The sequence below is a fragment of the Cebidichthys violaceus genome, unplaced genomic scaffold, assembly GCF_023349555.1.
Source record: "Cebidichthys violaceus isolate CVI_PGR_0920_01 unplaced genomic scaffold, fCebVio1.0.p SCAF_1, whole genome shotgun sequence".
Lineage (NCBI taxonomy): Eukaryota > Metazoa > Chordata > Actinopteri > Perciformes > Stichaeidae > Cebidichthys > Cebidichthys violaceus.
In genome coordinates, this window is record NW_027176262.1 from 25291110 (window position 1) to 25308609 (window position 17500).

At 42.6% G+C, this 17500-nt stretch overlaps 1 protein-coding gene across 1 annotated transcript in view; it reads left to right on the forward strand.

The window, feature by feature from the left end:
- pak1 (p21 protein (Cdc42/Rac)-activated kinase 1) overlaps nucleotides 1–17500 on the forward strand; it is a 47265-nt gene that overhangs the window by 29207 nt on the left and 558 nt on the right. The window contains 12 exon segments of the mRNA XM_068716687.1: nucleotides 1270–1368; nucleotides 1370–1384; nucleotides 6282–6525; nucleotides 9884–9947; nucleotides 10747–10795; nucleotides 11725–11837; nucleotides 11961–12078; nucleotides 12428–12527; nucleotides 13029–13225; nucleotides 13765–13902; nucleotides 14816–14901; nucleotides 15091–17500. The exon segment at nucleotides 15091–17500 is cut by the window's right edge and continues 558 nt beyond it. Of these exon segments, the coding sequence (XP_068572788.1) occupies nucleotides 1270–1368; nucleotides 1370–1384; nucleotides 6282–6525; nucleotides 9884–9947; nucleotides 10747–10795; nucleotides 11725–11837; nucleotides 11961–12078; nucleotides 12428–12527; nucleotides 13029–13225; nucleotides 13765–13902; nucleotides 14816–14901; nucleotide 15091 (1224 nt within the window). The 3' untranslated portion in view covers nucleotides 15092–17500.

A 17500-nucleotide genomic window follows, 5' to 3' on the forward strand; every position in this document is an offset into this window, starting at 1 on the left:
TGAGGTGTGACAGGATGAGGAGAGTAAAAGAAGGAGTGGAGGAGATGAGGTGTAATCTATCGTTTGACAAGACGGAGCGGAAAGGGGAGACGCAGCTTTGGAGGAGAGAGGGAGGAGGTGAGGGAGAGAGGGAGGGAGGGAGAGTTTCTGATGGGGTTGAGAGGAGAGAATACGTTGAAAAGAGAATGTAAAAAATAAGTGATTGAGGGTGAAGACATCGTGTCAAGATGCAGATTTGTATCATTTGGATGAAATACACGTTGGGATTCTACATACATTTGAATGAACTTTATTGACATTGGCTACACACCAACACAGATCTGAACTTCTCTTTGCAGCTTATCTGAGTTTGACCAGAATCTAAAGTTGTGTGAGTGAGTTATATGATTGGCCAGCACTGAGGAGGTTTATTAAAATGATCAATTCTCATTGTTAATCTGCATTCTTTCATTAATTAATTCATATTTTTTTCATAAATTGTCAAAACAAATGAGATTCCCTCGCTGTGCATATGTCTGAAAGGCATCTTTGAAACAAAACTATGAAGCTGAGAATAAAGAGGAGGAGGGAGCAGGAAGTGATGAAGATGATGATGCCACACCTAGAGATGCACTCCTCTCTCTCTCTGCAATGTGAATCAGCATCTTTTCCTACTTTCACCGTTTCACCGTCTCTGCAGCTCGGCCAGGCCGGCCAGAGAGAGAGACGGAGAAGAGACGGAGAAGAGACGGAGAAGAGACGGAGAAGAGAGGGGGAAGAGAGGAAGAAGAGAGGGAGAAGAGAGGGAGAAGAGAGGGAGAAGAGAGGAAGAAGAGAGGGGAGCAGAGAGGAAGAAGAGAGGAAGAAGAGAGGGAGCAGAGAGGAGAGGGAGCAGAGAGGGAGCAGAGAGGAGAGGAAGAAGAGAGGGAGCAGAGAGGAGAGGAAGAAGAGAGGGGGAGCAGAGAGGGATGGTGGAGGGCAGGACGTGTGACTAGTGGCATCAGGAGCCAGACATGACGAGAGCTTTCAGACATCAACAGTGATGACGAGAGGAGGGCGAGAGGAAAACGGGTGGAAGGACAGAGGGAGGGAGGCAGGAAGACAGGAAGTCCAATTCAGACGACAAAACGAGCAGAGAAGAAGAGCTGGAGGGCGTCTCTGCATGATGAGATGATGGAGCAGTAGAAGAAGAGACTGTAACTGTAGAAGGCTATGCTGGGTCTGGTGTTCGCTCATGTGACGATGATGTCGCTGAGGCTCCGCCTTCTCCCCCCCTGTGACGTCACGCAGAGCTCCAAGGCCGTGTCGGAGACGCCCGCCATAGCGACCGTATCCGAGGACGACGACGAAGATGAGGCCGAGCCCCCGCCGGTGATCGCCCCCCGACCGGGAGCACACCAAATCAGTAAGGACCCGCACACACCACACACACACACACACACCACACACACACACACACACACACACTCACTCTCTCTCTCCACACCTTCAGACCACAGCCAAGGCAAACACATGGAGAAAATATAGTTTAATCTAAGAATATAACTCTGATATTACAGACATAAGTATGTTAATAAAGCATTATAGTAATGGGTCATAGAAAGGGTTACTGAAAAAGTAAGTATACACACTTGAGGAATTACTTTAAAATTGTAGTTAAATAACAACGGGACACTTTAAAAGTCCTAAAGACGATTGTTTGTTGATATAGTAAGTTAAAATTGTTGAAAACAACAACTAAAGATGTAGAAAACTACAACTCAAGACTTAGAAAACTACAACTCAAGACTTAGAAAACTACAACTCAAGACGTAGAAAACTACAACTAAAGACGTAGAAAACAACTACTCAAGACGTAGAAAACTACAACTACAACATGATGATGTCACAAAGGGAAGTTGCAGCCAATCCCTCCCTCCATTTGATTGGCTCTATAATTATCACATACAAAGCTGAAGAACTGGCACCATGACTTTATCTCCACAGACAGTAGAGTAGTGTTCACTTAACATCCTGTTGCATCGCTGATGTGTTGATTAAATCAACGGTACAGATAATGTGCTGTAATGTACAGACATGATGGTTACATTACAAATATCTCAAACATTCAATAAGACACACAAACACTTTTCACCAACAGCCTAAAGGTTATTACATCAAACATAATACAGTGATACAAACACACACACACACACACACACACCGTGTCATTCTCTATAAATCACTTCTGTCCCACTAAACAGTCCCACATGAGTCATTAACTGATGTCCAGGTAGCAGTCGTTGATCACATGTCATACACCCACTAATCTTTAAACGCTTCAACTCCCTAACAAGACCACAAAGCCTGTGTGTGTGTGTGTGTGTGTGTGTGTGTGTGTGTGTGTGTGTGTGTGTGTGTGTGGTCTCAGGGAAGCAGAGTTTTTTTTATTTAGAAAACAGTTTTTCAAAGAAGCTTTCTGTTCTCCCCTGGGTCAAGTCAGGATCTCTCTCTCTCTCTCTCACACACACACACACACACACACACACACACACACAGACACAGACATAGACATAGACATACACATACACACACACAACACACACACACACACACACACACACACACACACACAGTTATGAGACCTAACTAGTCAGACACGAGGCCTCATCTCTCTCCATTCACAGTGAAATGTGTCACTTCTTCACAGACTGACACTCAGTTGTTGTTATTTGGTACTCTGAGCTAAACCTGATGTGATCCAATACAACATTAAAATCCTCCCGTCTGCTGTTTTCTATCGTGTGTCTACACTGTGCAGCTTCATCAATGGTGGTAGACTATAGAAGCACTTCTCTGTATAATGCTGACTACATAGCATTTTTATCATTAATCTGCCTGTTTTCATAATCGATTCATTTGGTTTACATGTGGAGTCAAAGATCACACCATTACATGTCAGACAGAGAACAAGCAGGCCGACAGGCTGGAAGAGAAAAATTCCACTCAGATTCATTTTCTGTCCAATCGATCAACGGACTAATGGATTGAAGATTTCGTCTCTACATAAATTCAACATGTGTCGTTTTTAATCCCCACCTGAAAAACTGTTATAGTTATAGTGTTATAGTACACACACACACACACACACACACACACACACACACACACACACACACACACACACACATTGTTGCTCCTGTCAGACAGGTTGGCGGTTGAGAGGCTGCTTCCATGGCGCCACCACAGTTTCCACGGTGACTAGTCTTGTGCACCTGACTGGAGCTCCTGCGGAGACACACACACACACACACACACACACACACACACACACACCACACACACACACACACACACACACACACACACACACAGAAACTCTGTTCTCTTTGTCGTTTTTTCCCATCTTAGGCCTCACAGCTCAGTTGCAACATTTACTTTTAAACATGAATCACTCACTTAAGCTACAATGAATACATATATTTTATATGAATACATATATTTTATATGTATTCATTTTTTTGCTGCGTTTCAGTTATTTGTTCTTATATTTGTTCTGAAGGAGAGTGAGGAGCTCCTCTTCAGTGACCTGGTGATGCAGTCAGCAGCTCCTCATAACTATAAAGCAACTACGACTAAAGTTAATGTGGCCCTGATGCTCAATATGATGGATTACATCACTAGAGCAGCTTTCATAAATCTGATCATTGATGTTTTTATCATGAATCTGATCATTGATGTTTTTATCATGAATCTGATCATTGATGTTTTTATCATGAATCTGATCATTGATGTTTTTATCATAAATCTGATCAGTGATGTTTTTATCATGAATCTGATCATTGATGTTTTTATCATGAATCTGATCATTGATGTTTTTATCATGAATCTGATCAGTGATGTTTTTATCATGAATCTGATCAGTGATGTTTTTATCATGAATCTGATCATTGATGTTTTTATCATGAATCTGATCATTGATGTTTTTATCATGAATCTGATCATTGATGTTTTTATCATGAATCTGATCAGTGATGTTTTTATCATGAATCTGATCATTGATGTTTTCATCATGAATCTGATCATTGATGTTTTTATCATGAATCTGATCAGTGATGTTTTTATCATGAATCTGATCAGTGATGTTTTTATCATGAATCTGATCATTGATGTTTTTATCATGAATCTGATCAGTGATGTTTTTATCATGAATCTGATCAGTGATGTTTTTATCATGAATCTGATCATTGATGTTTTTATCATGAATCTGATCAGTGATGTTTTTATCATGAACCTGATCAGTGATGTTTTTATCATGAATCTGATCAGTGATGTTTTTATCATGAATCTGATCCTTGATGTTTTTATCATGAATCTGATCAGTGATCAGATTCATTGATCAGCTGGTCTGCTGCAGCTGTGAGGACACGTTCTACAACACAGCAGGTCTCAAAATGACCACCTGTCATTGGTCAAGTCTGTGTTAACAGACTAATACATATGATGTGATAAAGTGACAGCACTCAGTGTCTGTGTTGATATAGAGATGTGATATGAATAGAGAATGACATATATAGAAGTACACATCTATAGTATGGGATATGAAGTAATAATGTCAGGTGAGAGGTAGTAATATAGTAATATAACCATAGATTCAAGTAGTAGTATAGTACAGCAATATAACCAAGAATAGAATATCAAACATATACAAATCAGTATAATGTGGTATAATATAGTAAAGTCTAAAGTGTAGTATGATAGAATGTAGATAAATACAGTGTAATATACAACAGAATATATTTACCTACTGTTTTAAACTGATGTTTGAGAAGATGCTCGAGGTGGAGACGGACAGAAGGCCCTCTGGTATCAATGTTCAATGATTCATAAATAAACAGTCCAAGGAACAATGTCCAGGAAACAGATGGTCATGTTTAGGGTTAGGGTTAGGGTTAGGGTTATCATGTGTGGGCGAGATAATATTCACATATAGTTATCACATATAGTTACATATAGTTATCACATATAGTTACATATAGTTATCACATATAGTTATCACATATAGTCACATATAGTTATCACATATAGTCACATATAGTTATCACATATAGTTATCACATATAGTCACATATAGTTATCACATATAGTTATCACATATAGTTACATATAGTTATCACATATAGTTATCACATATAGTCACATATAGTTATCACATATAGTTACATATAGTTATCACATATAGTTACATATAGTTATCACATATAGTCACATATAGTTATCACATATAGTCACATATAGTTATCACATATAGTCACATATAGTTATCACATATAGTCACATATAGTTATCACATATAGTCACATATAGTTATCACATATAGTTACATATAGTTATCACATATAGTTATCACATATAGTCACATATAGTTATCACATATAGTTACATATAGTTATCACATATAGTTATCACATATAGTCACATATAGTTATCACATATAGTTACATATAGTTATCACATATAGTCACATATAGTTATCACATATAGTCACATATAGTTATCACATATAGTCACATATAGTTATCACATATAGTCACATATAGTTATCACATATAGTTACATATAGTTATCACATATAGTCACATATAGTTATCACATATAGTCACATATAGTTATCACATATAGTCACATATAGTTATCACATATAGTTACATATAGTTATCACATATAGTTACATATAGTTATCACATATAGTCACATATAGTTATCACATATAGTCACATATAGTTATCACATATAGTCACATATAGTTATCACATATAGTTACATATAGTTATCACATATAGTCACATATAGTTATCACATATAGTCACATATAGTTATCACATATAGTCACATATAGTTATCACATATAGTCACATATAGTTATCACATATAGTCACATATAGTTATCACATATAGTTACATATAGTTATCACATATAGTCACATATAGTTATCACATATAGTCACATATAGTTATCACATATAGTTACATATAGTTATCACATATAGTCACATATAGTTATCACATATAGTCACATATAGTTATCACATATAGTCACATATAGTTATCACATATAGTTACATATAGTTATCACATATAGTTACATATAGTTATCACATATAGTCACATATAGTTATCACATATAGTTATCACATATAGTTATCACATATAGTTCATCTTTGCTCTTTGTCTCAAGAGACAGAAAGATGGACTATTTGATAATCTTGAAAGTATTTTCTCACCTTTCGAGTTGTATAACAGCGTTTGGATTATTCTTTCAGATATACACTCGCTCAGTGATCGAGCCCCTCCCTCCTCCTCCTCCCACCAAAGATGCCGCGACCTCGCCCATCTCCCCGCCTCCGGCCGCCGGCGCCGCTGCAGCCGTCGCCCCCGCCCCCTCTTCAGAGGGAGCTCCCAGCAGCCCTCCCAGTGCGAGCCCCGCCCCTGGGCCCTCAGTGCCCCGCCCCCTGGACAAAACCAGGAAGAAGAAGATGTCGGACGAGGAGATCCTGGAGAAACTACGTAAGCACTCAAACTGTAGAATACTCCAGATTATCTCCATATAGAAAGACTTTGCATTATCTTTTATCTGTCGCCCTTTAAAGATCACATTACCAGTAGTTTACATCACTTACATGAACAAGGAAACAACCACAATAACTGGCCAAAAGTATGTGGACACCCCAGTCCATGTTGTTATCTGAGCTCTCCTTGCACTGTTGCCACTGGTTAGCTCACGACCTAGCTAGCTCTGCACCGCTCTCATACGGCGGTTACAGCTGATAACACTGAACGCCGTTGGCTCTGTTAGCACGTTAACACCGTTAGCTGCAAGCCGCCACCTCAGGCCACGGCGTGTTGAGGCCACGTTAAGGGGCGATGGAAATGCTCCCAATCCCGTATTCACACACCTTTTTAACGCTACAAGCGTTGCAGCACATGGACACAGCCAGCTGCATAAAGACGTCTTTATCTCAGTCTGGGGAGAATTGAACTGGTCTGCTCTGAGCCCTGACCTCATCCCCACATCCGTGACCTTCTGGGATGAACCTGAACACTTTGACTGTGAGCGAGACCTGATCACCCAACATCAGGGTTCTAAAAATCTGGTGGAAAGTCTGAAACCAGAAGAGTGAGAACATGTTAAACACTTGAAGGTCCATCACGGTCATGACCACAGTAGTTTTAATCTTACAGGTGTTTAGTATAAAAAGACGATGCCTTCTGTTTCTTTAAGAGTCTCTGACTGCGTCTTTTCCTCTAAAAACAAGTCTTAATTCCACAGACCTAATATTCTTATGTTTTGATATTGTATAATATCAACATGTAATATTGTATAATATCAACATGTAGTATTGTGTGTCTTGTGAATGATTTGGTCGATCCCGTTTAAAAGAAGCGTGATGCAGTTCCTCTGCTACAGTTCAGCGAGTCTCCGAGAGCTAATTTTAGCCTCGTTCACACTGTTTTTATTTTTGACTCACTGTTTCATCACTTTCTCTTTTCACACACACACACACACACACACACACACACACTCTGGTTGTCTCTCACGGAGGAGGCTGTGAATTTATTTTAGGCTCAAGACGCAGCAAGTATTGTATTGTGTTTTTAACAAGTAGACATGTATTAATAATACATATATGTGGCTCAAATATTTCTATAGTATATTTGATATAATAGTTTGTCTACTTGACGACATAATACAGGGCTTTGTCACGATTAGCGTCCTGGTTCTGCAGCACACACAGGTCTGTAGTGTGGGAAGTGAGAGATGTTACATAATGTCATCCTTCTATAAATAGAACCCGCCTGCGATGTCTCAGATCCTGTTAAAAGTTTTCTTTATTGAAGCGTTAACGTCCGGTCTTCTGTCCGACGTCTCACAGTACTTCCTTTGTCCTCGTTGGTTCCTCTTGAAGCCCTCCTGCTGTTACTGTAGCAGTGACCCGTTGTCTCTGGAACTCATTCTTTTGGCTCTGACTTAAAGCTTGGAGATCGTCTGGGTAACGCTCCTCATTTCAAATCAAATGAAAGTCAAAGTAAAGAAGGCCGCCGTGGTCAGACTGCACAGACACTCAATAACTGAGTTAAGTTTGTGTCGTATGATAATAGAGTCTCTCTCTAATCACGTGCTGTGAGGTCACATACAGAGCTGTAGTGTTTTAATCTCACACGAGTTTATCTTACTTATTAAAAGAATCAAAATGAAAGGTTTTTGTTCTATTAATGACATCACGACCTCACGCTGTCACACCTCTTGTTGTACTTTAAGTTTTCACTCATGATATTTAAGATCATTTGAGTCAGATATAGCACAGTACATCTACTGTATGTAATGTTAATTATGATTATTATGATTCATTATTTCCAACCTTTTTGTTGTGTTCAATTGAAATAAAGCAAATACAACTATTCAGTTCATCAGTAGAATTATGAGACAGAAGTCAGAAATAATTAGCATAATTTAGCACATAAATAATCCTCCTCTTAATGCACTGTGACTACATCATGCCACAACCCTTCAGAATAAAAGCACATCATTAAAGAACAAACCCTCCCCGTATATACATGTGTTGTTGTGTACTTGTAATAAAAGCCTGTATATTTTTTAAATCATGCCCCACGCCTGTCCAGATGTGCTCAGATCTCCCTCTGCTGGTAAGACCAGGATACTGCCTGTCTGTGTGTCTGTCTCTCTGACTGACAGACCTGATATCCACTGTCCCCGCCCCCACTGTCCAATCCTCACGTCTGATTGGTCGTCCTCTCTCTATCATCGTCTCCTGCGGGTTCAGACTGACTCCAAGTTTTGTCCTCTAATCACTTCCTTCTGTGGACTCTGATTACTGAACTACAGATGGAGCTGCTGCTCCTTCTGTCTGTCTGTCTGTCTCTCCTTCTGTCTCTCTGTCTGTCTCTCCTTCTGTCTCTCTGTCTGTCTCTCTGTCTGTCTTTTCTTTTGTCCTTCTTTCTTTCTTTCTTTCATTCACTTCTGTCTTTCTGTCTTTTATAATCGTTACTTTATATTTATATTTTTTTTCTTTCTTCTGTCAGTCATTTCTTCCTTTCATTTCTCTCTTTCTTTTTTCTGTCCTTCATGTCTTTCTTCAGTTTTACCTTCTTACTTCCTTCATTCCTTACTTCTTCCTTTCCTCTTTCTCTTTTTTTGTGGTCTTTTTCAGTGTTTTTGTCTTTCTTGATTTGTCTCTTCCTCGTTTACTTCTTTCATTTGTTCTTCCGTCTTGTTTATTTTCCTTTCTTACTTCATCTCTCTGTTCTGTTCTGTCCCAGCTGTCTGTCACTTTTTATATTCTTATATTCTCTCGAGGAACGAGAGAAAGAGAAGAGAAGAAGTTCTCTTCTCTCTCTCTTGTTCCTCCTCTCCGTCTTCTTCTCTTCTCTCTCTCCCTCTCTCTCTCTCTCTCTCTCTTCTCTCTCTCTCTTCTCTCTCTCTTCTCTCTCTCCCTCTCTCTCTCTCTCTCTCTCTCTCTCTCTTCTCTCTCTCTCTGTCTCTCTCTCTCTCTTCTCTCTCCCCCTCTCTTTCTCCCTCCCTCCCTCTCTCTCTCTCTCTCTCTCTCTCTCTCCCCCCCTCTCTCTCTCTCTCTCTCTCTCTCTCTCTCTCTCTCTCTCTCTCTCTCTCTCTCTCTCTCTCTCTCTCTCTCTCTCTCTCTCAGTCAGCATGCTGCATTGAGTGTGATGACCATAGAATGTGAATGATAGAAGAGAACCCTGACCCTTCTATCATTCACATTCAGTGGAAGCGTAAAGAGAAGATCTAGATGCTCTTCAGCTGTGGATTAAAGGACTCACTGAATACCTTTCTGTTTGTTTTGGTCTCTCATGTGAGCTTTTCCTTCTCTGTCTTTCTTTGACTCAGGGACGATTGTGAGTGTGGGCGACCCCAAGAAGAAATATACTCGCTTTGAGAAGATCGGACAGGGGTAAGTGTCGCCAATCTACCGTGCCGAGTCTGCTGCGATTGGTCGGATCACTTCAAGGCGGGTCAACAAGTCCTGGAGAAAGAGAGTCGATATTTGAACCCAACACCCAAACAAATCCAACCCTAACCCATCTCGACCTCCCGTCCTCTCGCTCTCACGTCTCTTCACACGTCCATGGCCTTTCATCCTGTCCCGTACCGGAGCATGAGCGCCCCCTGTCTGTTGGAGGGGGAGCATCATGTGAGTGTAGCATCAGAGCAGAGTAATCCTTGCACTGGAAGGTTTCAGGTGTGAAAAGAGCAACACAGCGTTCGTTTCATCCCACAAACCAAACTCTCATATTCTACAATTCTGCTAGAGTTCCATCTGACGACATAGTCCGAGTTATTCTGTTGATGTCAGTAACAATGTAACGATGTTAAACATCCAGTAACAAGCAATGATTCAAAGCTCCATAACCTTCATCCAATCTGACTGAAGTTATCAGAAGGCCCAGATTCAGATTAAGAACAGAAGGTAATATTAGACTTAAGAGCTTCACCTCCCTGCTGCTCCGGTCCCCGCTGGGAGTCGACACCACGCTGCCTATGGACCGGGACGTATTGCTGGGAGAACCAGAACCAGGACTGAGCGGGTCAGACTGTCAGATCTCTGCTGCAGTAGAATGAGAGTTCTTCTAAAGGGAGACTCAGGACGATGTGGAGCGTCTCCTGGTTCTTTGAATGCTGTGCTGTGGTGTGAAACAGCAGAGACATGATGACGTGATGTTAATGTGGAGCTCTCTGCTGTGTGTCTTCAGGGCGTCTGGGACGGTGTACACGGCCATAGACATCGCTACAGGACAGGAGGTGGGTTACGTTTAGCATCCTCCTTGATATGTGTCGTCTCCTTCCTACGTCCTTCCTTCTCTCCTCTCCTTCAGCTCATAGCCAGCCTCAGTCATAGAGCACAGAGGGAATGCTAACAGCAGGCCATCCAATGATTGAAAACACACAGACAGACTCACTTTTTGTAAAGACTCAAATTCAGAGTTTGTGCTTTCAACCCTTCACAACCTTCATGAGGAATTTACCAGACCAGGAAAGCACCAATGTCTCAAATTCAATTTGACTTGGTCACAGAAAGCACATTAACGGTCCCCCAGAGACCAGAGACCAGAGACCAGAGACCTGAGGGTAAAGAGGAGTGACCTAAACGTCCTGAAGTCAAAGAAGCAGAGGGGACATAAAGTTCACTACCTGGAGGATGACGGAGATGACTTTAAACAGTTTGAGTCCTGGCTGAAATGCCAAAGTCTAGAGAAAGTCTAAAGTCTAATGAGGTTGAACCATGATGCTGAAGTGAGTTCATTCCACAGACTGAATAAAGTTCAGACTGAATAGAGGTTTTAAGTGTTAGCGGGAAGTTTAGATGAAGGTGGGTTCACCGGGGTGTCAGCCGCTCATCAGGTAAAATGAAGCAAGGAGACGTAGGAGACGAGAGCGGTCCGTCCTGATTGAGTGTGCTCAGCGAGGACACTGTGGTGGTGACTGGACTAAAGTCCTCAGCCTCAACAGCTGATACACCAGGTTCACTTTCTGAAGGAGCTCGTCTCTCTCTCTCTCTAATGTCCAACCTTCTACTGGACTTCCCTCTGTCTCTGTCTGTCCTCTTTCTTATTCCCTCTCACGTTCTCTTTCAGTTAAAGAGAATTTCTATTCCCGCTCTTTCTCTGAGCTCAGTTTCATCTCACATGTGATTTATTTGCATGAATATTTATATTGTTTTTTTCTCTCAGGTTGCCATCAAACAGATGAACCTGCAGCAGCAGCCCAAGAAGGAGCTGATCATCAATGAGATTCTGGTGATGAGGGAAAATAAGAACCCGAACATAGTCAACTACCTGGACAGGTTAGACACACACACACACACACACGTGTAGTAATGTTCTGACCCCTTGGACCTAAATGTCCCTCCCTTGAGAAGTGGTTCCTTGTGTGTGAACATGAATACCTGTGTTGATGGTTTCCATAGCTACCTGGTGGGTGACGAGCTGTGGGTGGTGATGGAGTACCTGGCCGGAGGGTCGTTGACTGACGTCGTCACGGAGACCTGCATGGATGAAGCCCAGATAGCTGCTGTGTGCAGAGAGGTAGGAGACAGGAGACAGGAGACAGGAAACAGGATACAGGATGGCCTTTTTGACATCCTCTCTGTCTGTTTTTCTCTTGCTTTGTCTGTCTCTCTCTGTCCCTCTTTCTCTTTCTGTTTCCCTCTGTCTGTCCCTCTAACTGTCTGTCTCTCTGTCTTTCTTTTTGTATGTCTGTCCTTCTTTGTCTCTCTGTCTGTCTCTCTCTGTCTGTCTGTCTCTGTCTCTGTCTGTCCCTCTAACTGTCTGTCTCTCTCTCTATCTCTGTCTGTCCCTCTAACTGTCTCTCTCTCTGTCTCTCTCTGTCTGTCCCTCTAACTATCTGTCTCTCTGTCTGTCTATCTCTCTCCAGTGTCTCCAGGCGTTGGAGTTCCTCCACTTTAACCAGGTCATCCATCGAGACATTAAGAGCGACAACATCCTGCTGGGCATGGACGGCTCCGTCAAACTCAGTCAGTCCACAGAAGACATCGTGTCATATTTACTATAATAATAATAACAGTTGTTGATTATTGTTGGCATTAGGCTGCTTGTAGCGTCTCGTAGTCGTAGGGTTGTTGTTGTTGTAGTCGCTGGTATTGACCTGCAGAGGGAGCTCTGACTCTACTGGGTTCAGTCTGTTCACTGCTGTGGACGCAGCAATCAGCGCTGCTGTCTGTCAGACTGTTAGACTCAGTGATCATGAGTAGATGGTGAAGATGTTTGTATATATCTCATAGTCAACATGAGCCTTTGTGTTCATGTGACATCATCGTGGTTCTTTAACTCAGGGGTCAATCTGTCGGGCTGCTTTCTGCCCTCCATGTTGGTTGTGTGGAACTGTCATGCAGTCACTCTAGTCTGTCTAACTGTTTGGTCCTCGAGGTGCTGAACACATCGCAGGATGTCTACAGGTTGATGTTAAATGAAGGGGGCCGTCTCTGAACTCGTGTCGTCCTCTGTCCTCCTCGCAGCCGACTTCGGCTTCTGTGCCCAGATCACTCCGGAGCAGAGCAAGCGCAGCACCATGGTGGGGACCCCGTACTGGATGGCCCCGGAGGTCGTGACCCGCAAAGCCTACGGCCCCAAAGTGGACATCTGGTCCCTGGGCATCATGGCCATAGAGATGGTGGAGGGGGAGCCTCCGTACCTGAATGAGAACCCGCTGAGGGTGAGATCCAGTCCGCTGTGAAAGCTTCTCATGTGGTCCGATTCTTATGGAAACCAACTGTAATGCATCTCTTAGATATCATATAACGTTTAACAATATTATATTTAAAGGAGTAGACTATACGCAGATATTGTTTTTGAATGTTGTTCTTTCTGAGGTTTCTTTCTTTAAGAGAAGAGAAGATAGAAGATGATCAAAGACAACAGCTGAAGAAAACAATAGAATAGAAATATAAACGTAGACGAACAATAAAGTAACAACAAGTACAACTGAAGTAAATAGAACATTAAAGAGTAAAACAAGAGATATAAAGGGTATGAGAAGCACCTATGAGACACTAAAATAACAAAAAGAATTTGTGATATTGAGCTGTATGCATAGAAAATAAACAAGAGCAGCTTATGAATCAGACCAAACTCAGAATAAGGATTGTTAATAGACTGCATTTATATATAAGTGTGTGTGTGTGTGTGTGTGTGTGTGTGTGTGTGTGTGTGTGTGTGTGTGTGTGTGTGTGTGTGTGTGTGTGTGTGGCCCAGGCGCTGTATCTCATAGCGACCAACGGGACGCCAGAGCTGCAGAACCCGGAGAAGCTGTCGACGACGTTCAGGGACTTTCTGAACCGATGTCTGGAGATGGACGTGGAGAAGAGAGGGTCGGCGAAAGAGCTGCTGCAGGTACTGTGTGTGTGTGTGTGTGTGTGTGTGTGTGTGTGTGTGTGTGTGTGTGTGTGTGTGTGACTGTACTATAACTCAGAGCTGAGAGGTGAAACTGGGACTTCACACTGTTCTCAGGAGGTCAGTTATAGAAGTAATCCAATTCAAAGGCTCCTTTGTGTGAGCGAGTCCTTGTTCTCTGAGGTAATCGTTGATAAAGGTCGATTCAAGTGTGTGTGTGTGTGTGTGTGTGTGTGTGTGTGTGTGTGTGTGTGTGTGTGTGTGTGAGCAATAGGAGGTCACACACACACACACACACACACACACTGTGATTTCTCCCAGTTTGTATTCAGGGCTGTGTGTAGTGATCTTCTGATACTTTGAGCACCGCCGCGTTATGAACAAAGAGATGAACAGCTCATAATATCTCTGATATCTATTTGATGTGAAAAACATCTTCAAACGACTGGATTTATTCAGATTCAGACCAAAAAGATTACAGTTGAATTCTGTTATTTATTTATCTTACTGCATGGAGCCTGAACGTATCATAATGTAACTCAATGCAACCTCCGTTAACGTTAGCCGCTAGCTCCACCGGCTGCTAACGGCTAACGTTAACTAGCTCTCCTCTCCATTTCTAAATGGTTCAGTGATTATTCATATACATCATATTTTCCATCAATGATGAAATGAACTTCAGGCAGAGAACTGAAATATCTCCGTTTCTCTCCACCTCCCTCCCTCCCTGCCTCTCCCACTCGTCCTTCCCTTCCATCTCCCTCCTCTCCGTTCCTATGCTTCCTCCTCTCTCCTCTCCCCCTCCCTCCTCTTCCTCTCTCTCACTTCCTCCTCTCCCCCTCCCTCCTCTTCCTCCTCTCTCCTCTCTCCCCCCCTCCTCTTCCCCTCTCTCACCTCCTTCTCCTCCTCTCAGCACCAGTTTCTGAAGATGGCGAAGCCTCTCTCCAGTCTGACTCCTCTCATCGTGGCTGCTAAGGAGGCGGCCAAGAACAACCGCTAGTGAGCGTTGCACTCCTCTGTCTGCCATCCCTCCTTCCTCTCTTTCTTCTTCTCCTCTTTTTTTATGTAGACAGGAGAGCAGCGATGGCGAAAGCCTTCAGTCCTTCTCTCCCTTCTTCTTCTTCTTTTTTGTCTCTTACAACCTGCACCGACTGCTCCTTCACCCCGTGACCTTTGACCCCCTCACAGGAGGATGATGGGTAGTTTCTTCCTGTAACTCTTTGTCCGACACGCCGCTGGACTCGGATCAGGAAGACTAGACATCGTCTGTGATCAAGTGATGTCATCGCTTACATCATCGCCCCCTCAGCCGGTATGAACCAGCCAAGAGGAGCGAGAGAGCTTCAACAGAGCGCAAAGACTCATGGGAGTTTATTTTAAATATGTTTGTCAGTTTATTTCTTACCGCGTCTGAAAAATGGACCACGACAGCCAACCAGCACCCTCTGCTGTGTGTGTGTGTGTGTGTGTGTGTGTGTGTGTGTGTGTGTGTGTGTGTGTGTGTGTGTGTGTGTGTGTGTGTGTGTGTGTGTGTGTGTGTCCTAGCTTCATGCGTCTATGGGTTTCAGTCAGACTTATTTCAGCGTCTTCTGTCTAAAAGTGCATTTGTTGATTTTCATTTTATCACTTTTTTTAAATCAATATTTGTGTGTGTGTGTGTGTGTGTGTGTGTGTGGTCAGCCTGATTAAGTTCGTGGTAACGGTTCCTTCTATAGCTGTTGACCCGGGGCGGTTCGGTACGTTGTGGTGTCTGCGGTGTGAGCTGTGAGGTAGAGAAGATGAAGATGAATTATAATAAAGCTCATGGAGACCCCGAGCCGTCGACGGACCGAGTTTGGACGCTTTGGAGGTTTCCCTTCGTTTTGACTCTTTCTTCCTACTAAGAAGAGTCGTTTCTCGTACTTTTATTAGGTCTGTGAACGGTTCAGAGCTGCTGAATGAATATTAGATGTAGCGTTTCACTCCTAACAGTCTGACTCAAACTAGACTAGAACAAGAACTCTTATTTCTCTGATCTGACTTCAGAGTCTGGTTACTATTGCATGATGCTCGCAAACATGCTTCAAGTCTTCTCCAGGAAACAGAAGCATTATGCAGCATTACTAAGCGTATGAAATGACGGATGTGGACGGCGGCAAAAAAATGAGCTTTAGTTTAAATAGTGTTTGTGTAGAAGCAGTGGTGCTCTTTGAATGAAGATACCGTGAGCCACAAACATCGTTTAAACTATTAAAATGCCTTTATTGTCACGGCAGAAACTACGTCACGATGACTACGTCCTCTTCTACAGTCTGTGGTGTAGATGTTTGTCTAAACAGTAGAAGGCCTCACGCTGGTATTTTCCTTTTGAAGCTAAAAAAAGTGTCAAAACGCTTCAAAAAGTTTGATTTATTTAGAAGCATCTCAGATTTTCTACTCGCATCGAATCCCAAATCAGGTCAGCATCGTCTTCAGATGTCTAGAGATGTAAATGCGATGATGAAATGTACCGTTTTACCCACAATCCTCTCCGCCAAACTCGCTCCATCGGCGGCTCTGGGACGTCACTGTCTGGATGCATGACGACCTTTTTAATACGGTACGTTGAACACGGAGGAGAACAGTAATGACCCAATGCTGCAACGTTAGGTGAAGTCGCACCGAGGGTGCTCTGTACGATAGATCCTATTTTTCAGAAGATGAGACTTAATGCTACGATGGTACGTTGTTGTGTTCTGCCCGGTGGACCGGTTGGATACCCGGGAACCCTCTGAACATCAGGTGGATATTTTACGAAAAAACTAAACTCCACAACAATCTGCTTCAGCCTTTGTTACAAACCACTGCTTTTATAATTGATACTTTTTGATTTGGACACTAAGATTTGAATATTTGTTTTGGATTTCTTCTTCTTCAGCAGAGAAGAAGAGTTTTTCTCTCACAGGTTGAAATCCTGAAGAGCCAAAGCTTCCATCAACAGCCAGCGTCACATTTAAGAACGCTGCAACGTAATAAAACAAAACATCTATTCAAATCGGTCAGTGTGATTCCTGCTGTCATCGTTCAGCTTTATTTAATGGACCCCTGGCCTTAAACTGCTCTAAAGGTGCAAGACTACTTGAGCAACATTCTGAGGCAACAAAGAAAGTTGTTGCTGCAACTTCTGATTGTGTTGATTATTGATTCATCTGCTTATTGCTGTGTTAATAAGAGTTCAAGGTGAAGTTTTAAATGGCGACCAGCGTTCATACGGGCGTCATCACAACAGGAGCAGATGAGTTTACTGATCATCTGATCGCTGCAGCGCTGCAGCAGGGAGAGCACTGCCTCAGTGTCTTTGAGCAAGACACTGAGGCACGCAGCTTTTTTAAACGCTGCTGTGAACGCGGTTTACGCGGCCTCTGACTGTTGCTACTGTGTGTGTGTGTGTGTGTGTGTGTGTGTGTGTGTGTCCTGGTCTGAACCCCCCCTCTCAGAACCAGAGCTGGGCCTCTCTGTGGTTTGCTTGATGTCCTCTGAGATCGACCCGCTTTAAGGTGTTTCTGTCGATGTGCTGAAGACAAAGACACTAAACAACTGAGAGGCTTCTGTAGAGATCCTTTACATCTGGAGGTGAAGA